Below are 24,314 nucleotides of genomic sequence, written 5' to 3' on the forward strand. Positions count from 1 at the left end.
CGCACTAAATTTTGAGAAAACACATTATATACAATTTCGTACAAGAAATAGCATAACACCATTGAGAAATATAGACTATGAACGGAAGTCTGTTGCTAAGGCAGAGTATTCAAAATTTCTGGGGATGTGCATTGATGAGAAATTGAATTGGAAGAAACACATTGCTGACCTGCTGAAACAGTTAGGTTCAGCTACTGATGTTGTTGTGGTTACTGCAAACCCTGGTGATAAACATATCAGTAAATTAGCCTACTATGCCTATTTTCATTCACTGCTTTCGTATGGCTTCATATTTTGGGTAATTCATCATTAAGAGAAAAAGTATTCATTGCACAAAAGTGTGTAATCAGAATAATAGCTGCAACCCACCCAAGATCACCTTGCAGACATTTATTTAAGGAACTCAGGATATTCACAGTACCTTCACAATACATATATTCACTTATGAAATTTTTTATTAATAATCCACCCCAATTCCAAAAGTAACAGCAAAGTACATAGCTACAAAACTAAGAAAAAAGAATGATCTTCACTATTCTGGGTTAAATCTGACTTTGTCACAGAAAGGGGTGAATTACGCTGCCACAAAAATCGTTGGTCATTTGCCAAATAACATTAAAAGTCTGACAGCCAACCAGCATTTAAAAACAAACTAAAAGAATTTATGAATGACAACTACACCTACTCAATAGATGAATTTTTAGATATGAAGCAGTAAAAAAACACACCACCACCACCAACAATAACAACTTATGTTAAAGTGACACATTACACATCATTGCAAAATGTCATATGCAGGATCTATGGGACTAGTATTAATGTATGAATGTATGTATTTTTCACACAGTATATCTTCAGTGGTCAGCATGCTCCTAATAAATGGGCAATTAATAGATTCCTTACTTACTTACTCACTCACTTTCTTTATCCTTTGCTTCCCTACTGAAACATTCACCAACCCCTTCATACCTAGAGTATTTTAACTTTCCTCTATTAGAGAACAGTTAAAAATAAGTAAAGACAAATGATACCACACTCATGTCACATTTTATTTCACAGAAATAATGGAGAAAGATAAATCAATTAACTTACAAGAGATTGGAGAGGAAAGAATCGACTGTAGTACATGACAGGAAATGACTGTGACTAGTTCATAGTAAAATGACTGAAGTGGCAAACTTTTAGGAATAACATTTTGCAGTTCAGTTTTAGGAGTTTGTACATAATGTCAGGTCACATTTGGCTCAGGACTCCAAAATTTGGACTCTGTTTCTGATTGACAATCAATGAATGACAAGTCTGAGGGAAGTTAGAACTATTTAAGTGAAATAAGTTATCAGCCTCTTTCTGCACAATAAAGTCTTATATAAGTAAATACAGCAACATACAATTGCATGTATCAAATATCTAAAGATCAAAAAACTACATATTTACAAATGTGATAAATACCACAACACTTTGAACACAGTACATACATACAATATTTCCTACAATGGGATGACAATTTTACAATGCTCAATTAACAGCACGATTACTACAGTACAATATTTGGACAGATCATCTTATCTAATCAAGAGAACTTAAAAAATATGATACACTTACAATCTTTATATTTATAAGCTTCATGAAGTATGGATTTTAACTACACATGATAATGATGTAACTTTTGAATCATCTACAATGAGGTAAAATGCAAGTTTGATGGCACAGGGAACGCATGAGAGACAAAGTTCTTCTAAAATGGTTTTGTATCTGGTACAACTGTCATTTACAAAATAACCTGTTGTAAACACACAAACTGCAGTGCAGAAACAACAATAATTTAAATTCCACTAAGTCAATGTTCACAACAGTTAATCTCCTTTATATAATATCCTTTATAGAGGAAATACTTCTATTTTGAAGCATGTCTTTTTAATACTGCTGGACACCTGTTTTTCAAAAGAGCAAGCCCAGCACTTAGGAAACTCTAATGTTTTAAGGTGTGGTTACAGTTATAATTTGGTTTAGCTGAGATTCAGTTTTATTATCAAGTAATGTTAACAGTTCCCGTGGCTGCTCCTTGTTTTGCTTTAAATGTTCACATCTATCACTACCACATTGTTCACATTCTATTATGTGAGACCTGATGGAGTTCTTTAGCTTCTGAAATAAAAGTAAAACTACATTAGAAATGCAAATTACCATTTTCAAACTGTAAGGATAACATACTTCATATACTAAACATAAAATTCTACACATTATAGTTTTCTAAACAGTCACGTCTCTCATATGTGGAGGTACTCACTCTCCAGCACATTCTACCTCCTCAGAAATCACCCTCTTTCACTAATCTAGCATCGGCTTTTGGTCCTTATTTATATGTCTATTTGAATGTTTATTTATAACAAAATAATTTAATTGGACAGATAAATAAAAAATCTACTCACCAAGTGGCAGCAGAACACACACATAAAAGGAGGTTATACTCAGGCAAGCTTTCAGAGCCAGTGGCTCCTTCTTCAGGCAGAAGAGTAGAAGTGGAAGGAAGAGTGGTGAAGGGAAAGGACTGGAGAGGTCTATGAAAAGGGGTAGATTTCAGGAAAGTCACTCAGAACTGCAAGTCAGGGGAGACTTACCACACAAGATGAGAAGGAAAGACTGATTGTTGGGGACTGCATCAGATGAGATTTGAAAACCTGAGAGCTTAAAGATGGAAGACAGTATAATATGCAATACAGAAATTATTGCTTAAACATCATTTATGAGTTAATAAGAGTGAAAAGCTAAGTCGGTGGTACATAACAGATGTGGGAGGGAGCAGTGAAAAATAGATGGGTAAGGCAATAAAAGATGTAGAAAACTAAAGAATAGTTACTCTGAAGAAATGCTGAGATGGAAGAAATTAACTTAAATTAAGCTCAGGTGGGTGGCAGGAACCAAGGACATGTTGTAACACTAGCTCCCACCTGCAGAGTTCTGAGAAACTGGTTCTGGGTGAAGAATCCAGATGGCACATGTGGTGAAACAGGCACCGAGGTCATGATCATCATGCTGTAGAGCATGCTCTGCAACAATATATTGTGTGTTGCCAGTAAACACCCTCTGCATATGCCCATTCATCCTAACTGACAATTTGGTGTTAATCATGCCGATGCAAAAACGCCAAACAGTGTTTACATAAAGGCTGGTATACGACGTGTTGTTTCACTAGTGGCTCTCCCTTTGATAGTACGGGTTTTCCAATTACAATACTGCTATAGGTGGTGGTAGGAGGGTGCAAAGGGCAAGTCTTGCAGTGGGAAGGGTCACAGGGGTAGGAGCTGTAGGGTAGGGAGATGGATGTAGAAAGAGCATAGGGTCTGACAAGAATATTGCAGAGATTGGGAGGCCGATGGAAAGTTGTTCTAGGTGTGGTGGGCAAAATTTCAGACAGAATGGATCTCATTTCAAGACATGATTTTGGGAAGTCATGGCCCTGCTGATTAATACATTTCAGACCAGGATAATAGTGAGTAATGTTTGTTTGTGTGTCTCCAAGCACACAAGAAATGCCATGGCTGCTTTGTCACGGTGTACTTGTGTCTGACCTCCACGTACTTTTAGCTTTTAACTCCTTAATAAAATGTTGCACACAGTGAGTGATGTCTGGAAATCCCAATGGATACATGAATGTACATATACTATGCCATAAAATTTTGATTCACTAGTCTCATCGTCATTTAAAAAAGGCTCTCAAGAAGACATGGGAAATTATCATCCAGTTTCCATTTTTCCTGTGTTTTCTGAGATATTTGAAATGACTGTTGCAACCCAAATTCAAAATTTCTGTCACAAATTTAATGTAATATCATAGAATCAATTTGGCTTCCAAAAAGGCAAAAGTATGATTTATGAAATTAATGAATTCACAAATAAAGTTAGTTTCACCTTAGATAAATAAAAAAAGCTGCAGAAATCTTCTGTGACTTATCCAAGGTGTTAGGCTGTGTAAACCAATCACTATTATTATACAAAATGCAAAAATATGGAATTGCATACAGTGCCTTACAGTGGTGTAAGTTATATTTGACAAATTGACAGAAAAGGGTTGTCATAACACCAGACAAAAGAAAATATTCCTCAAAATGGAGAACTATCTTACAGATGGTACCACAAGGCCCAATACTTTTTCTTTTTTACATAAATGTCTTACGCATAAATATAAATCATCATTCAGTTTTATTTGCTGATGACAGATCACTACTGATAGAAAATAAAAATGCAGAAGAAATTCCCAAAAATATCATGAAAACTCTAGAAAATCTAGATGTGTGGTTTCATCTGAATGGCCTATAACTAAATATTTCAAAAACACAGCTTATGCAGTTTAAGACAAAACAGTCTAAAATAAATTATATTCAAATTATGCATGGAAGTCTGGAACTAAACAAAGCAGAACGTGTTGAATTCTCCGGAATGCAGTTGGACAGAAATCTGTCGTGGTTCTCACATATAGACTATTTAAAAGATAATGTCAGTCATAGCCAACGTCTCTGCCACAGACATGAAAAAAGTAGTGTACCATAGCTACTTGAGGCAACAGTGAGATATGGCATTGTCTTTGGGGGAAATACTGGCAGTTTGACAAGAATACTAACTTTACAGAAAAAATTATAACAACACATTCCTGTCTACAGATTCATAAGCTCTGGGAAAGCCCATTAAGGTCACTAAAGTGTTTTTATCTTTCCTGTGACATTCTTCTAATATCTGATGTTCTAATATCCTTTTCAGTGAAGTTCCTCACTTTTCAGAAAACAACCTGATAGTCTCCAGTGCCTGACTTGAGCTGCTCTTCTATCCTACTCACCAATTATCTAGAGATTATATTACTGATTTCTGAAAAGCATTTGACATAGTACCACACCTACACTTATTGTAGGATCATATGGGGTGTGGAGTACAATTTGTGACTGGATTGAGGACTTTTTTGGTAGGGAAGACACAGCATGTTATCTTGGATGGACAGGCATCATCAGATGTAGACAGCTTCGGGTGCACCCCAGGGAAGGATGTTTGGACCCTTGCTGTTCATGTTGTACATTAATGACCTTTTAAACAATATTAATAGTAAAATCAGGCTTTTTGCACATGATGCAGTCATCTATAATGAAGTATTATCTGAAGAGGCTGCATTAATATTCAAACAGATCTCAATAAGATTTCCAAGTGGTGCTAAGATAGGCAACTAACTTGCTTTAAATGTTCAGAAATGTAAAATTCTGCACTTCACAAAACTTAAAAATGTATTATCCCAAGACTACAATATCAATAAATCACTGTTGGAATTGGCCAGCTCCTACATATACATGAGTTACTCATACGTATACCCGGTGTAACACTTTGCAGGGATATGAAATGGGATGAGCACATAGGCTCAGTTGTAGGTAAAGCAGTTTATTGGTAGAATACTGGGAAAGTGCAATCAGAGTGTTAGAGTGACAGCGAGGAAACTGAAATGACTCTTTAAGATAAATGTAAACTATCCTGACAAAGTCTATCAACCAAGTTTTGAGAATAGGCTTTAAATGATGACTCTAGAAATATACTACACCCCACCTGCTCTATGTATCACTCATCACTCACATAGGGATGACGAGGACAAGATTAGAAGAATTACAGCATGCACAGAGGCACTCAATCATTCTTCCCCTGCTTCATATGTGAATGGAATGGAAAGAAACATTAATAACTGGTATGAAGGAACATACACTCTGCTATGCACTTTGTGGTGGTCTGCAGAGTGTGGATGTAGACTTAGAAGTAGTTGCACTTATCCAGTACCATTTTGTCACCCTTCTGATGAATTGGCGTGACGGCTTTTTCCCAGGCTTTAGATACCTTTCTGTTCATCCAGATGTCCTTTATTATTCTTTTATATACTTTGCTTTGTCACCAGACAACCCCATTTAATTTCTTCAGTGTAAATGACATCATAACCTTCACCCTTATTGCTCTTGAGAATCTTAATTATTTTTAACACTTCCATGAAGGTGCGTGTATGAGCTCTGCAGTTTACCTCGTTGTATTGTAGCATTAACCTTCCTGTAGGTGTTCCAGGGTCAGAAGATTGTTTAAGTACCTTGCCATTTCCACAAATTGCATTTTTCTCTATTTTCAGTTCAACATCATGTCATTTCACATTGCTTCATGGCCCTTTTATCTTGTTCTTTATCTCCTTACAGAAGGCTCTTGTCTGGTTTTCCTTGACTGCATGATCAACTTTTCCAACTTTCATTCCATTTTTTTTCCTGGAATTTATTATTATTTTCGTAGTTATTCTCAGTTTCACAAATTTTCAATTTGTTTTCTTTCTTAGTTTTCTGCCAGAGCCTCCATACACTTCTTGCAGACTCAATAGCTTCTTTACACTCATCCATCTACCACTCTTATTTTCTTTTACGTCTGCATCTACACTGATACTCTGCAAACTACTGTGAAGTGCATGGCAGAGGGTATTTCTTCCCATTGTATCAGTTATTAGGGTTTCTTCCTGTTCCATTCATGTATTTAGTGTGGGAAGAATGATTGTTTAAATGCCTCTATGGTGCTGTAATTAACCTAATCTTGCCCTCACAATCCCTATGCGAGTGGTAAGGAGGAGGTTGTAGTACATTCCTAGAATCATCATTTAAAGCCAGTTCTTGGAACTTTGTAAGCAAGCTTTCTTGGGATAGTTTACAAGTATCTTCAAGAGTCTGCCAGTTCAGTTTCTTCAGCATCTCTGTGACACAGTCCCATGGGTCAAACATATCTGTGACCATTTGTGTTGCCCTTCTCTTGTTACTTGGGAGCAGTCATTCTCATTCCACTTTTACAACATCCTTCACTTTCTCCCAAATGTTTTAACTGTAAAGTCCCTTGAAAATTGGGACCCTTCAACCCCCACAAACCAACCAACCTTGCAAATTCATTCTTGTATCTGTTCAAAAGTTATTTGTTAACTCTGTTAGTGTTCATGGTTTTCTATCTTTGATTTCTATTTTGTAGCCATTTGCATTTCATTTCAGTGAGGCAATAGTCAGATTCCATTCTACAGTTTTCGTGACACTAGTGTTCAAAATCTCTGTGGTTCTTGTCTTGCGTCATTACATGGTCTAATCGTCTCTCACTAACCCTATTACCTGGAGTCATGTCATCTTCTTAGATGCATTGACTTTATAGTGAGTGGTCACAATTCTCAGCTTGTGCCTCCTGAACAGATTTGCTAGCATCTCTCCATTCTCATTGATTCTCTTGCGTGCCAAATATTCTATTACAAGGCCTTTGAATCTCTTCTCTGTACCAAACTGTGCATTGGAAATACCCAACAGGACTGTTACTCCCCTCTTATTTGCTTCTGTCATTACCTTATATATTATGTTCCAGAACTGCTCTGTTCCTCCATTGTCTTTTTTGTTTTTTAATTCGCATGTGTATGTACATTTATCAGGATATAGATTTTGTTTCATGTCTTCATCCCTAGGTACAAGAGCGTCTTGTTGACACCCTTCCATTCAGAAACATTAGTCAGGTAGTGCCTGTCTACCACAAATGCTGTGGCAAACATAAAAGGCTGCTTCTAAACACTGTGACTTGGTCTTCCCTTTGCAATGATATACCATTCTGACTTCGATGTGTTCTCATTGATGAATCTTATTTCTTGCAGTGCCAGGATGGCTATTCTATATCCTTTCATACTACCCAGGACTTGCTTTCTTTGTCAATCTTGATTATATTCTGAATGTTAATGGCTCCCAATTTAAAGGTCAGTTTTCATATTATTTCACTGTCTGATTCATTACAGATAATGAGGAAGCACCTCAAATATATTGGTTGGGGTGTAGTAGCTCAAATTCTTCCTCGCCCTCACCCCTTTTCCCTCCCCCTGTGTACAGTGCCCCTATATCTCACTGGTGTGCCACTTACAATAAAGACAATGATTGGTGGTATGTCCCCATCCAGTATTTATTTGGAAGGAGACAGTATCCACTGACAAAGTAAGTACTTGAGGTACCTTTGATACCTACTGGTAGACTGTTTAACACAATTGATTGCACTAGTTTATAATCCATAGAGGTGGTTTTCATCTGTTTACAAATGGCAACTAACCCATTTTTTCATGTGCAAGGACAACACTTTCAGTGGAGCTGCAATGCTCTACATTGGCCAAAATTATGCTGTCAAGTTTTTCCTAACTTGTTATGATTTAGCTTCTTGATGATTTGGCCTGCAGTGAAATACATATATGTCTTGAAATGACATCGTAAGTATGGTTTCAGTATCACTGCTTAAAACAATAATCAATAAATGTTTTAAGCAATGATACTGGAGCCTTACTTACAATTGTCATGATTTGTCCATCCTCTCTCTGTTCCCTTCTACCCTCCCTTCATACTCCTTTGTCTCCTCCCTCAAACATGAAGGATTCAAGTTTTTCCTTTAATATCCTCTTCTGCCCTCCTCGTTTCATCCAAGAATATGGCTTTTCATATCTGTTACTTTTTCCATTCTAACTGTATTTTCTTTCTTATTTTATCTATTTCCCCCCTGTTAATTTGTGCTACATACTGTTGTAGAAAATGAGATATCATATAATTCTATAATGCTTGCTGGGAAATCAGTGACCATTTTTTTGCATGGATAAACATTTCATTTGCTGCCAACATAATGACAAAGTTGTACCAAAAAGTTCCCAAGTCTACATAGAATTGTTATGAGTCCATTTGAATTGTCGAGCTTTCTTTATGACTACAAGTGGCTTAGATTATTCATGAATTTTTGAACACAAACAAGATGACAGAATTTGCTCCCAAGGGACCAAATATGAAGATGCAAGTGCAGATTAAGATCTAGTTGGAACATAATTTTATCAGTTATCATTGGTTTCTCCATCTTAAGCTCACTGCAGTTAATTTAAGTAAGCTTAAGATTGATTTTAGCAGCTGCTGCAGGAGGTGGCCATACAAACATATTATAATACTTTTAGTTAATATATTTTGGGAACTTTTAGATTACACCTCATATAATTCTGAAATTACATGTTTAATTCCCTCTTCTATACCCTTCTCCAATGTCTTCATTTGAAGCGTTACAGTATAATGGCCTATGTATTGACAAATAGTCCAGAAAATAATGTCAGGATCAATTGCAAATGTGGTAAATATGGAAACTAAATGTAAAATCATCATCATATTTTTATTAGTTGTTCTTCACTACTTACTTCTTTAAGTGTTGATCCCTCAGCCTTAATTACAACAACAACAGCAAATGCTGGTATGCACAGGAGTGATGCTGACGCTATGCACCAACCAAGCACTTCTGCCCAAACTGGGTACCTATACTCTCCGTTGTTGTATGTGGGAGACTCATAATCTATGAGGCAGAATACCCACACACACTGTAAAGAAGACAATTGAACAAAATCAGAAATGATAGAGTCACTTTTTTTATTACAGCAAAAAATTGAAAGTTACAAATTAAAATGAGACTATGAGAATGGACAGAACAAAAAAGGGAAGGGAAATGAAGGCAGGTGCTGTAATTTTCGTAGTTGTGTTATATTTTGCTGTCAGTAGTTCTGAGTTGACCTTTACATTACAGTTGTTCAGAATGAATGTACTAAAGTATGGAATACAGTGTGCTGAAACCAGTGCAGTGAAACAACCAATCTAAGGAGATAGATAGATAGATAGAGAGAAAGAGATAGATAGATAGATAGATAGATAGATAGATAGAGAGAGATAGAGAGAGAGAGAGAGAGAGAAAGGTGTGAGGAGCAGCAAAGTGGAGTGAGGAGTGTAACAGACATAGTAACTGCAGCATACAATGTGTCTGGATGCTTTCACAGGTGACTCTTGGATCCTTAACCATGAGAAGAAATGATGGAAAATTTGGGCTAGCTAGACAGGATGTTGTCTGTATATTTTAAAGGACTCTGGAAATATTATCAGGATATTTTTATCACTCCTACTTCCCAATATGAGGAGTTGTCAAAATATGCTGTTAACTTTTGGGTTGTTTTGAAAATCCACCTTATGTGAACACTAACTTTTTATTCACCCCAACATGTTTCGGCACCTGTGTGTTATCTTCTGTGCATCAAATTTTATTTCTATGAAATATAATATAAAGTTTATAATAATTCATCTATTGTAGGCCTAAAAATTTTAACATGTGCATTTGATCAATATTATGAGAAGGATAGTTGCTACTCACCATATAGCGCAAATGCTGAGTCACAGACAGGCACGACAAAAAAGACCATCAAACAAAAGTTTGGCAGTCTTTTTGTTGTGCTGGTCTGTGACTCAGCCGTCCACTATATAGTGAGTAGCAATGATCCTTTTCGTAGTATTGTTATTATTCCAGCCTGGATTTTCTATTGTCTGAACATGTGCATTTTGTTTGGTTTGTTTTGACAGCTCACCTGAAAATTACATTGCTAATGTAATTTATTTATTTATTTATTTATTTTATTTTGATCCAACATCAACTGATTACAAAAAAATGTTTTTTTTGTTCCAGTCTTCTGGATAAGTCAGAGCCTTACTTACTATGGTTACATATTATTGGCTGGCACTTTTATCTCCACAACTTTTTCTAAATTTAGTTGAGAGAACAGAGTTACATATATGGACTATACAAAAAAAAAAGTTGTTATTGTCATACTTAGATTAAGGAGTCTACAGTTTGTAACAGTATTCATATCTGACATTCAAATATTTACAGTTTGTGACACAGTCTAAGACCTGAGATTACATATATTTTTAGATAGATGGTCTTCCATCATACAAGTGTACTAAATCTAGAAACTCATCTATTGAATATACAGGATTGTTTAGGAGCCATAATTTTAATTTCATTTTTAGTTTTGTAATGGGCAATTTGGAGATATTAGGATGAAAGCAATTCAGTAGTTTTATGCCTGACATCTGTCAACCAAGGTAACTGCTCTCAGTAATCCATATTCTTTAATCAGTGCTGTTAGTGCTGCCACTGTGTGTGTGTGTGTGTGTGTGTGTGTGTGTGTGTGTGTGTGTACTTTCTGCTACAAGCAGAGCCATTGCTCTAAAGCTAGTGACCACTGTATTCTGTGTGTGTATGCACCACATCAATTTGCTATGGGTGAGTGGATGCATTGCTCTTATTTTACATATTGTTCCATCCAGGAATTTCCATTATTATTAAAAATTTCTTTTTCTTTTTGTATTAAATTAATGTTTGGATGGCATAATGGATTAGTAGCTTTCTATTTACTTTTGTTTTTATATTTTCTTTATTTATTACCATTTCTTAAATTTGGTATTCATATTCCATAGATCCGTACATGCCAGTAAATCGCTTGGATGTGGAACATGTCAATATAATTGTACAAATACAATTAATAGTACAGAATAATAATAACATAGTACAGTAATATAAATAATAGCAAGTATCAATTTTTCTTATTTACTTGCTAACATTTATCTAGCATTAACCAATGGAAAATTCAGGATGGAATGTAACTATTATGAAAAGAAAAGTTGCTACTCACCATATAATGGAGATGCAGAGTCGCAGACACGCACCACAAAAAGACTGCCACAAGTAAAGCTTTCAGCCATTAAGGCCTTTGTCATGTCAACTAAAGACACACACACACACACACACACACACACACGACTGCAGTCTCAGGCGATTGAAACCATACTGTGAGCAGCAGCACCAGTTTATGATGGGAGTGGCGACTGGGTGGGGATAAAGAGGAGACTGGGGGAGGGTTGTTGTTGTTGTGGTCTTCCGTCCTGAGACTGGTTTGATGCAGCTCTCCATGCTACTCTATCCTGTGCATCTCCCAGTATGTACTGCAGCCTACATCCTTCTGAATCTGCTTAGTGTATTCATCTCTTGGTCTCCCTCTATGATTTTTACCCTCCAGCTGCCCTCCAATACTAAATTGGTGATCCCTCGATGTCTCAGAACATGTCCTACCAACCGATCCCTTCTTCTAGTCAAGTTGTGCCACAAACTCCTCTTCTCCCCAATTCTATTCAATACCTCCTCATTAGTTATGTGATCTACCCATCTAATCTTCAGCATTCTTCTGTAGCACCACATTTCGAAAGCTTCTATTCTCTTCTTGTCCAAACTATTTATCGTCCACGTTTCACTTCCATACATGGCTACACTCCATACAAATACTTTCAGAAACGACTTCCCGACACTGAAATCTATACTTGATGTTAATAAATTTCTCTTCTCCAGAAACGCTTTCCTTGCCATTGCCAGTGACATTTTATATCCTCTCTACTTCGACCATCATCAGTTATTTTGCTCCTCAAATAGTAAAACTCCTTTACTACTTTAAGTGTCTCATTTCCTAATCCAATTCCCTCAGCATCACCCGACTTAATTCGACTACATTCCATTATCCTCGTTTTGCTTTTGTTGATCTTCATCTTACACCCTCCTTTCAGGACAATGTCAATTTCGTTCAACTGCTCTTCCAAGTCCTTTGCTGTCTCTGACAGAATTACAATGTCACTGGTGAACCTCAAAGTTTTTATTTCTTCTCCATGGATTTTAATACCTACTCAGAATTTTTCTCTTGTTTCCTTCACTGCTTGCTCAATATACAGAGTGAATAACATCGGGGATAGGCTACAACCCTGTCTCACTCCCTTCCCAACCACTGCTTCCCTTTCGTGTCCCTTGACTCTTATAACTGCCATCTGGTTTCTATACAAATTGTAAATAGCCTTTTGCTCCCTGTATTTTACCCCTGCCACCTTCAGAATTTGAAAGAGAGTATTCCAATCAACATTGTCAAAAGCGTTCTCTAAGTCTACAAATGCTAGAAACGTAGGTTTGCCTTTCCTTAATCTTTTTTCTAAGACAAGTCGTAGGGTCAGTATTGCCTCACGTGTTCTAATATTTTTACGGAATCCAAACTGATCTTACCCAAGGTCGGCTACTATCAGTTTTTCCATTCGTCTGTAAAGAATTCGCGTTAGTATTTTGCAGCTGTGACTTATTAAACTGATAGTTCGGTAATATTCACATCTGTCAACACCTGCTTTCTTTGGGATTGGAATTATTATATTCTTCTTGCAGTCTGAGGGTATTTCGCCTGTCTCATACATCTTGCTCACCAGATGGTACAGTTGTGTCAGGAATGGCTCTCCCAAGGCTGTCAGTAGTTCTAATGGAATGTTGTCTACTCCGGGGGCCTCGTTTCGACTCAGGTCTTTCAGTGCTCTCTCAAACTCTTCACGCAATATCATATCTCCCATTTCATCTTCATCTACATCCTCTTCCAATTCCATAATATTCTCCTCAAGTACATCACCCTCGTATAGACCCTCTATATACTCCTTCCACCTTTCTGCTTTCCCTTCTTTGCTTAGAACTGGGTTTCCATCTGAGCTCTTGATATTCATGCAAGTGGTTCTCCTTTTTCCAAAGATCTCTTTAATTTTCCTTTAGGCAGTATCTATCCTACCCCTAGTGAGATAAGCCTCTACATCCTTACATTTGTCCTCTAGCCATCCCTGCTTAGCCATTTTGCACTTCCTGTCGATCTCATTTTTCAGACGTTACTGCATTTTTATATTTTCTCCTTTCATCAATTAAATTCAATATATCTTCTGTTACCCAAGGGTTTCTACTAGCCTTCGTATTTTTACCTATTTGATCCTCTGCTGCCTTCACTATTTCATCCCTCGAAGCTACCCATTATTCTTCTACTGTATTTCTTTCCCCCATTCCTGTCAAATGTTCCCTTATGCTCTCCCTGAAACTCTCTACAACCTCTGGTTCTTTCAGTGTATCCAGGTCCCATCTCCTTAAATTCCCACTTTTTTGCAGTTTCTTCAGTTTTAATCTACAGTTCATAACCAATAGATTGTGGTCAGAGTCCACATCTGCCCCTGGAAATGTCTCACAATTTAAAACCTGGTTCCCTAAATCTCTGTCTTACCGTTATATAATCTATCTGATACCTTCTGTCATGATTCTTAAACCAAGTGTTAGCTATGATTAAGTTATGCTCTGCACAAAATTCTACCAGGTGGCTTCCTCTTTCATTTCTTAGCCCCAATCCATATTCACCACTATGTTTCCTTCTCTCCCTTTTCCTACTCTCGAATTCCAGTCACCCATGACTATTAAATTTTTGTCTCCCTTCACTACCTGAATAATTTTTTTTTATCTCATCATACATTTCATCATTTTCTTCAGCATCTGCAGAGGTAGTTGGCTTATAAACTTGCACTACTGTAGTAGGCGTGGGCTTCGTGTCTGTCTTGGCCACAATGATGCGTTCACTATGCTGTTTGTAGTAGCTTACCCGTACTCCTATATTTTTATTCATTATTAAACCTACTCCAGCATTACCCATATTTGATTTTGTATTTATAACCCTGTATTCACCTGACCAAAAGTCTTGTTCCTCCTGCCACCGAACTTCACTAATTCCCACTATATCTAACTTTAACCTCTCCATTTCCCTTTTTAAATTTTCTAACCTACCTGCCCGATTAAGGGATCTGACATTCCACGCTCCGATCCGTAGAACACCAGTTTTGTTTCTCCTGATAACAACATCCTCTTGAGTAGTCCCTGCCCGGAGATCCGAATGGGGGACTATTTTACCTCCAGAATATTTTACCCAAGATGACGCCATCATCATTTAATCATACAGTAAAGCTGCATGCCCTCGGGAAAAATTACGGCTGTAGTTCCCCCTTGCTTTCAGCCGTTCGCAGTACCAGAACAGCAAGACCATTTTGGTTAGCATTACAAGGCCAGATCAGTCAATCATCCAGACTGTTGTGCCTGCAACTACTGAAAAGGCTGCTGCCTCTCTTCAGGAACCACATGTTTGTCTGGCCTCTCAACAGATACCCTCCGTTGTTGTTGCACCTATGGTACGGCTATCTGTATCGTTGAGGCACGCGAGCCTCCCCATCAACGGCAAGGTCTATGGTTCATGGGGGGGAGGGATAGTATGGTGCGGGTGGCAGACAGTTAAGTGCTGCTGGTTAGACAGAGGGCAGGGGAGGGGGTGGGGGAAGTAGCGAAAAAGGAGAAAGTCTGAGTGCGATGGTGGAATGATAGCTGTGTAGTTCTGGCACAGGTTGAAGCAGTCATTGAAATGAAGGATGTAATGCTTGGCAGCATGCTCAGCAACAGGGTGTTCCACTAGTTTCTTGGCTACAGATTATCAGTGGCCATTCATGCAGACAGACAGCTTGTTGGTTGCCATGCCCACATAGAATGTAGCACAGAGGTTGCAACTTAGTTTGTAGATCATATGACTGGTTTCATAGGTAGCCCTGCCTATGATAGGATAGGTGATTTTCGTGACCAGACTGGAGTAGGTGGTGGTGGGAGGATGTATGGGACAGGTCTTGCATCTAGGTCTATTACAGGGGTATGAGCCATGAGGTAAGGGGTTGGGAGCAGGGGTTACCTCACGGCTCATACCCCTGTAATAGACTTAGATTCAAGACCTGTCCCATACATCTTCCCACCACCACCACCTACTCCAATCCAGTCACAAACATCACCTACCCCATCATAGGCAGGGCTACTTGTGGAACCAGTCATGTGATCTACGAGCTGGGCTGCAACCAGCATGCTGCATTCTATGTGGGCAGAAAACCAAAAGCTGTCTGTCCGCATGAATGGTCACCAACAAACCACGGTCAAGAAATAAATGGACTGCCATGTTGCTGAACACACTGCCAAACATCATATCCTTCATTTCAATGACTGCTTCACAGCTTGTGCCTTATGGATCCTTCCCACCAACAGCAGCTTTTCTGAACTGCGCAGGTGGGAACTTTTTCTGCAATACATCCTACATTCCCATAACCCTGTTGGCCTCAACCTTTGTTAGTCACTGCCCTCATCCATCCACCCCTTCCCTGTTCCCATTCCAGCACTACACACCCATCATTCCACCATCACACTCAGTCTTTCTCCTTTTCTGCTACTTCCCCCCCCCCCCCCCCCCCCCGCCTTCTGTCTAACCTGCAGGAGCACTTCACTGTCCGCCACCCCTACCATACTATCCCTCCCCCTACCCACACCAGTCTCCTCTTTACCCCACCCAGTTGTCACTCCCATCATGCACTGGTGCTGCTGCTCGCAGTGTGGTTTCAATTGCCTGAGACTGCAGTCGTGTGTGTGAGTTGCAATTGCGTGCACATGTGTGTGATGGCCAAAAGTTTTATTTGAGACAGTCTTTTTGTTGTGCCTATCTGCGACTCAGCATCTCCGCTATATGGTGAGTAGTCACTCTCCTTTTCATAATACTGTTACATTGATCTAGTATTGTAATTCACTGTCTAACATTAAAATAGTATTGTATCTTTCATCTAATAACTCAATAACAAGATATATCTTTTTATTCAAGAAGTGCATAAAAGTGTATATGGGAACTTTTAATTACTTCTGGAAAAGAATTCATCTAAGGAGTACAGTGGACAGTCAAGTAGGTATTTCTTTAACATACATCTGAATAGCATTTCATTTTCTCTCATAATTTAATATAATTAGGAAGTGCATTAAAAGTCATAATAGCAGCATACTTTACTCCCTTCTGTACAAGTGAAGTTTTTTAGTTTAAAATAGAGAACATCTTTCCCTCTAGTGTTATAGTTGTGGTATGAACAATTTTTTTCATAATGAGCATAGTTTTTAATGACACAATTTATCAGAGAGTATATGTACTGACTTATTGTTGTCAGTATTCCTAACTGAGTGACGAGTTTTCTATATGAGGTTCATGGAGAAACCTCACACATAATTCTGACTGCTCTCTTCTGAGCTGTTAGGACTTTTTTTTGGGGACTGGTCAATTACCCCAGAAGATTATGCCACAACTCATTAATGAGTGAAAGTGCCCAAAATAAGCCAATTTCTGAATGGTGATGTCCCCAAAATAAGTGATGATTCTTAAAGCAAAAGTTGCTGATGTCACCCTTTTTAGAGTCAGGAGGGACACATGATGTTCCCAGTTGAGCCTTCTGTCAATAAGAACCCCTAGGAATTTAGTGGAGTGTACCTGTTCTAGTGCCTGTTTGTCATGTGCAATGACTATGTTCTCTGGATTTTTATTTTTAGTGTGGAACTGAATAAAATTAGTTTTTTTAATATTAACTGAAAGATAAACCAAGCTGCAGCTTCTCGGAGCATGTCATTAACATCAGGCTCTAGATCAGTAGCAGACATACTGTCAAACACTATGCTTGTCTACCACAATTACATTCATTAATTCATAATACACTAGATGGAAAAATATTTCTCCTGGATCTGCACTTTTTTGGTTTCTGCATTTTTCCATTTATATCTACAATTTTTATTTGGAACTAATTATTATTTTATTAGTAATGTTTTATGTAATGCCTGTGGAAGAAACACAGTGACGCAAATAGTAACCAACAAATTTTTGTTCAAATTCTATCACTAGGAACATAATCTCGCATTACTAATAACTAAGAATAAGTCTGAAAAATATCAGGCATACCATCAAAAGAACGGGTGCTGCTACCCACCAGCAAAATCTTATATAAAGTGAAGGAAACCTGCCAGTCATATCATTTACATTTCTTGCAAGTCTGTGGGCACCATACAGCCAAGAAATTCCAATCACTTCAAAGAATGCCAAGAACATTATTGATATTGAAGCAGCATATTGATCTACTAACTGGAAGAAGTAGATACCACCCTGGAAAAATAATTTGTTTATAATATCACATCACTAATTAGTAGTACATAATAATACAAAAATTACACCACCACTGCACATGAGTAGGGACGGGGGTTTGAAAGAATCTGCATAATGACATCTCAAATGGAGTGAACTAATTTAGAAGGTAACATGAAACACAATCATATCTAAAATTTGGAAAAAAGCAGGTAGCATGAAAGTCGTTTATCTGAAATATATTAAATAAAACTGCCTGCTGATAGAAGGCAACTTCCAACATCTTAATATGAATTATTATCAACAAGACATATTTTTGAAAAAAAAGCAACTGTTATATGATAAATGCATTCCACAACACACATTTCCAATAGTTTACTTGAGTTACTGAGCCTTTTGACAAGGTCAGATATGATGGAACAATTAGTATGAAAAGCACGAGTTGTATTTCCTATGCAGTAAAGAAACTATAGAATATAGCATACCTTTAATAAAACTAGCTTATGATTTATGAAAAGAAGGAAACACTTTCAAGAAATTCCACCAAGTCATCAAAACAAAAAAATAACAACATTCACTCAAGAAAATCTGGGCTGGAATACAATGTGTACAAGATGACAAACCACTTCACACCAAACAGAAGAGGTACTGAGCAAACAGGCACATCTTTAAGTATTCCCTCCCTCCCCCTCCCCCCACCCCCCTCTTCTCACCCTTCCTGCTCTTGCAGACACCACAAATAAAATTTCTAGGAGTAAAATCGAAAAGGTTTGGAGACCGATCCTCTGTAACATCTCACTTAATGTGTATGTATTTCCTGATGTTCCTTCAGTTTCATTTGTATGTAAAGTGTGAAATTCCTTTGAATTGGGTGTAGTAATTGTAATAAACACAATCTTCCCTTCATGTTCTTATGCTGCTTTCACTCATATTGCAAGGAGTGTCACTTTCTTGGAACTGTCATTGTAGTTCTGTAATATTTACACTACATTCCAAGTATGCATATTTTTTGTTATGCAACATTTCTGTAATAAGAAGGCAAGGTGAAAAGCTCTTTGACTGCTAGTAAACACAATTTACACTTAAAACAAAAAATAACAGAGGTGTGATTGTGTACTTATTTTCCTCTCATATATTCATGGATTTTGTCTGAATGAAAATGTAACATAGAAGTGGAAAGTACTTTAAACTGTTTACATTCATCATTACTGAGCAGAAAGAGTACTTACTAGCTTATATGGGACTTTTAAATGCTATAAAACTTATAAATAAAAACAAAGTGTAACAGCTTTAGAGAATCATGACAGACCATCCCATGTACTAGTAACAAAAACATCCAACATGTGGATATTTCAGTTGGAGTTTCATAAAATGTTTAAAACCAAGTTAAAAGAAAACATATGAATTGTGGAGGAACTTTGAAGAACATTCAAGAAAAGAAATGTCTGGAAATTTCTGTAACAGACATGGGGGTAAGAAATATGTTGAGGCCTCCATAAACAGTTAACTTTGCAAAGGCAATGGTTCTAAAGCGAGACAACAACTAGAAAATGAAACAGAAGGTGCCAAAGGCTGAGTACAGTATTGAGGTAGATATAAAAATGTTAATGCCAGATAAGAAGAGAATGAGAATGATACACAACTAGTTAAATATAGTTTTAAAAAAAGAAATGAGAAAATATTGTGTGTTTATTTTTAATATGTTCTGAATGAAACTGATACTCATTCAGTGAAGAAATGGCTGGCTGGAGTATTGGGATCTTGCTACCAACTAACCATGAGACTGAGCATCTGTCACATACAGAAATGACTGAAAATACTATTTTGGCTGCTCAGCACTAAACTGACATTACCGCATTATTATGTTCAAACAACATTTTCTCCCATTTTCTGGGCTACTAGTAACCATTTAATGAAAGTGAATATTTTGTGGTATTAATATCTTACCTGTGTAACATGTGGAAGACCAAAAAGGAATGATATAGCACACACTATCAGTACCAGCATCTCATGACACATAAGTCTTTTCCTGACCCAGTTTGGGAAACCATCCTGTATGGATGTAACAACAACTTCGACTATAGCAAACTGAAACATAGAATGATCATGGTGCACAACCTGTTATAATTTTTGATAAATCAACTTGTTTTTCATAAACAGGTCAACTATTTTAATGTCAGCACTGTAAATGTCAGTAAAATGTGAAGAAGATCTCATTTTGAATAATTTATTTATAAATATCTTACTAACATTATATGTAACTGGCTTCATTACTGTTATAGCTCATACCTGGCTATTCAAGCTGAGACACAGCAACATGAAGAAAAAGAGAACAGCCCACAGCTGAGATGCTGGCATTTTAGCCATTGCCTGTGGATATACAATGAACACAAGACCTGGGCCTGAAAAAATGTTCATCAAACAGTTATGAGCAAGAAGTCACAGCACAATAAACATAGTTTATTTTGACTTGTAAATAATATATTTCAGCTATTAGTCGTCCTTTGGAATTTTTATTGGCAGATCTAGATTTCAGCTAGGAACTAGCCATACTCAATGAACTACCATTTTTGATCAATGCATGTAATGCCTGTTGGTTGGGCTTCATCCACAGTTCAATGAACTGTGGATGCATTACACGCGATATAACAGTCGCTGTGTGCAACAGCCTCTGAATGGAGGGTAACCTGATACAGTACATTTTTATTGTGTTTTTTGTGTGTTAAAATCTCTTCCAAAGCTTTGTCATTTCTGTAGTCTTGCATTAACAATTTTAATACACTTCCATTAATAACAACTCTATTTAAAACTGATTCAAACAATTTTATCACAGAGAAAAATTTTTTCCTAAAATTTAATAGCTCAATGGGTAAGTGGTCAGCATGTCTGTCGCGTGGAGGATCTGAACTCAATTCCTGGTACTGAAAAGAATTTTTCCTTGATGGGAGGACTGAAAAGGGATGGATTCACCTTCATGTTGCCAACTGACAAGCTACTTAAGCTAAAAGCAATGGCTCCAAGCTCTGGGAACAGTGTGCTGATGTCATGTTCCCCTCCATACCACACCCCAATGACACCACTGGCAGAGTATAAAATGGCAGTTCTTCAGTAATGAATGATCTGTCAAGATCAGTACATGGAGCAGTAACTTTTGCCAGCTCCTTACAATAAAATTTGGTTCTTGGCAACAATTATACAATTATTACATTCAGTGTTACAGAGAAAAAATAACACACAGTGTTATAAAGAAATACTACACTAACCAAGATGTGCATTATGTTCTAAAGCTCCTGTAATCATGATGAATAGCATCAATCTCACATGGCAATATGTGCCCATTTGCTTTAAAAAGCAGGGATGTAATTGGCGTATTTGTTTAAGATACATTACACAACTTCTCCTATCTTTTGTAGGCTGGATGCCATGCTGTTGTTGTGGTCTTCAGTCCTGAGACTGGTTTGATGCAGCTCTCCATGCTACTCTATCCTGTGCAAGCTTCTTCATCTCCCAGTACCTACTGCAACCTACATCCTTCTGAATCTGCTTAGTGTATTGATCTCTTGGTCTCCCTCTACGATTTTTACCCTCCATGCTGCCCTCCAATGCTAAATTTGTGATCCCTTGATGCCTCAAGACATGTCCTACCAACCGATCCCTTCTTCTAGTCAAGTTGTGCCACAAACTCCTTTTCTCCCCAATTCTATTCAATACCTCCTCATTAGTTATGTGATCTACCCATCTAATCTTCAGCATTCTTCTGTAGCACCACATTTCGAAAGCTTCTATTCTCTTCTTGTCCAAACTATTTATCGTCCACGTTTCACTTCCATACATGGCTACACTCCATACAAATACTTTCAGAAACGACTTCCCGACACTGAAATCTATACTTGATGTTAATAAATTTCTCTTCTTCAGAAACGCTTTCCTTGCCATTGCCAGTGACATTTTATATCCTCTCTACTTCGACCATCATCAGTTATTTTGCTCCTCAAATAGTAAAACTCCTTTACTACTTTAAGTGTCTCATTTCCTAATCCAATTCCCTCAGCATCACCCGACTTAATTCGACTACATTCCATTATCCTCGTTTTTCTTTTGTTGATGATCATCTTACACCCTTCTTTCAAGACACTGTCCATTCCGTTCAACTGCTCTTCCAAGTCCTTTGCTGTCTCTGACAGAATTACAATGTCACTGGCGAACCTCAAAGTTTTTATTTCTTCTCCATGGATTTTAATACCTACTCCGAAGTTTTCTTTTGTTTCCTTTACTGCTTGCTCAATATACAAATTGAATAAGATCGGGGAGAGGCTACAACCCTGTATCACTCCCTTCCCAACTGCTGCTTCCCTTTCATATCCCTTCACTCTTATAACTGCCATCTGGTTTCTGTACAAATTGTAAATAGCCTTTCACTCCCTGTATTTTGCCCCTGCCACCTTCAGAATTTGAAAGAGAGTATTCCAATCAACATTGTCAAATGCTTTCTCTAAGTCTACAAATGCTAGACATGTAAGTTTGCCTTCCCTTAATCTTTTTTCTAAGATAAGTCGTAGGGTCAGTATTGCCTCACGTGTTCCAATATTTTTACGGAATCCAAACTGATCTTCCCCAGGGTTGGCTTCTACTAGTTTTTCCATTCGTCTGTAAAGAATTCGCATTAGTATTTTGCAGTGGCTTATTAAAATGATTGTTCGGTAATTTTCACATCTGTCAACACCTGCTTTCTTTGGTATTGGAATTATTATATTCTTCTTGAAGTCTGAGGGTATTTCGCCTGTCTCATACATCTTGCTCACCAGACGGTAGAGTTATGTCAGGACTGGCTCTCCCAAGGCTGTCAGTAGTTCTAATGGAATGTTGTCTACTCCCGGAGCCTTGTTTCGACTCAGCTTCTGGTTATTAGAAGAGATGTTTTTAAAATGTATTTCACTATCGACAGAAGCATTTGTTACAGGGTGTTATTTAGGTATTGTCAATATCCTCAAAACATCAGTTTTGCGTAACGATCTATCTTGTCTCTCTGTCAAATACAATGCTCAAACTGGTGCAAATTATTACTGAGATGATTAGTCTCATAATGCTTTTACTGAATTGTATTAGAGGAAGTAAAATGAAAACCAATTAGAAGGCTCATCCCACTACTGCTCTATCTCTGTGTTAAAAATCAATACTTTAAAAGCCACCATAAACCTTAAAAGATTTTCATAACACTGAATCCAAGTATCAATTTATTCCCGACAATGTTACCTGCAGATGTTTCAGCATAAAGGCAAAGGTACTGACCAACCAGTTGACAACAACCTTAGTTCCTAATGAGTACACTCATTTACACAATTATCTGTAGAACAAATTGCAGAAATGATGTTAAGATAACATGTGGCCATATGATGTCCAATTGGACATTAGACAAAAAAACTTAGCTGACCATCTACAACTTTCCTGAGCAAACTGATGACGATGACGACGACGATGGAAATAATAATAATAATAATAATAATAATAACAGTATTTTGTTTTTTAGTACCCAAAACTCACTGCAATTCTAGTTGACAATGTTGGCTCTCTGCACTTTTACATGTATGGCTTTAATATAAAGCAGTTAACTCATTTTTTGATCCTGGAGCTATAGTCTGAGAGCAGATGGGTTCAGGAAAATTTTGACTAAATACTACAAGATGAATTCTACAGACAGTTTATCTACTGGTAACTCAGTTTACTTCCACAAATTTCAACAAAGTTACACACCGAGATTTGTATAAGGTCTTACTGTAATCTCTGTAAGTAAGAAGTATAACTTACCATCTGAAATAACAGCTTCTACTGGCTTATCCAACTCTACAGAAATATTCCCAATAGTTGCAAAAGCAAAGAGACCAACGAGAATGCTTGTAACGGCATTTATTGTTGATACAGCTAAAGTGTCAATTAGGAATTGATTGTTGTAATGATTATAGCTAGCAAATGATATCATAGATCCAAATGCTACTCCAAGAGAATTGAAATTCTGTGCAAGAGCATGTACCCAAACCTGCAAATAAAAGTGCACAGGATTAATTACAGGTAACAATCTCAGATGAATTCCCCTGCAATTATCATATTACAGGCTAAACTAACAGATCAAATGTCAGTAATATTAATTAGGAAGTGTGACCTGAAGTGTAATTTAAATAGATAATGATAATATAAAATTTCACAAATTTGTCTCCTTCTAAAACTGGCTCCTCATATACCACTTGTAGCTGTTACCAATTCCCAAAAATTATGTTACACAGAGAAAACAAATTATAAGGGGATACTACTTTCAAGATTTTAAGGGCTGCCATATGCTTTGTATATTAAACTGCATAATAGACTTACTGTCTCCTTTCATAACCAGAAAATTCTTTCAGTTTCCCTTAATAAGATCAGATGATGTCGCTATATCTTATATGATTATATGAGGAGTAAATATACAGTTTCAGTACTAGCTTAAAACATACAGTGACAGTTTCTTTCTGCAAAACTCCCTTCCTAGCTGTATTACATTTTCCTAGTTTACACAACCAAAATAAACAACTTTTAACAACACTGAAATGATCAGTACTTTCCTCCACTTAGAGAGCCAAATTGCATT

General features: G+C 37.3%; 1 protein-coding gene across 1 annotated transcript in view; it reads right to left on the bottom strand.

The window, feature by feature from the left end:
- Nucleotides 1–437: 437 nt before the first annotated feature.
- LOC126263618 (sodium- and chloride-dependent GABA transporter ine-like) overlaps nucleotides 438–24,314 on the bottom strand; it is a 357,286-nt gene continuing 333,409 nt past the window's right edge. Inside the window, exons 6-11 of the mRNA XM_049960708.1 lie at nucleotides 23,501–23,729; nucleotides 19,985–20,097; nucleotides 19,643–19,783; nucleotides 17,516–17,716; nucleotides 9,224–9,400; nucleotides 438–2,145 (exon numbers count right to left, since the gene is read on the bottom strand). Coding sequence (XP_049816665.1) covers nucleotides 1,978–2,145; nucleotides 9,224–9,400; nucleotides 17,516–17,716; nucleotides 19,643–19,783; nucleotides 19,985–20,097; nucleotides 23,501–23,729 — 1,029 coding nt within the window. The 3' untranslated portion in view covers nucleotides 438–1,977. The remainder of the gene's footprint in view (nucleotides 2,146–9,223; nucleotides 9,401–17,515; nucleotides 17,717–19,642; nucleotides 19,784–19,984; nucleotides 20,098–23,500; nucleotides 23,730–24,314) is intronic.

Source organism: Schistocerca nitens, chromosome 1, assembly GCF_023898315.1.
Source record: "Schistocerca nitens isolate TAMUIC-IGC-003100 chromosome 1, iqSchNite1.1, whole genome shotgun sequence".
NCBI lineage: Eukaryota > Metazoa > Arthropoda > Insecta > Orthoptera > Acrididae > Schistocerca > Schistocerca nitens.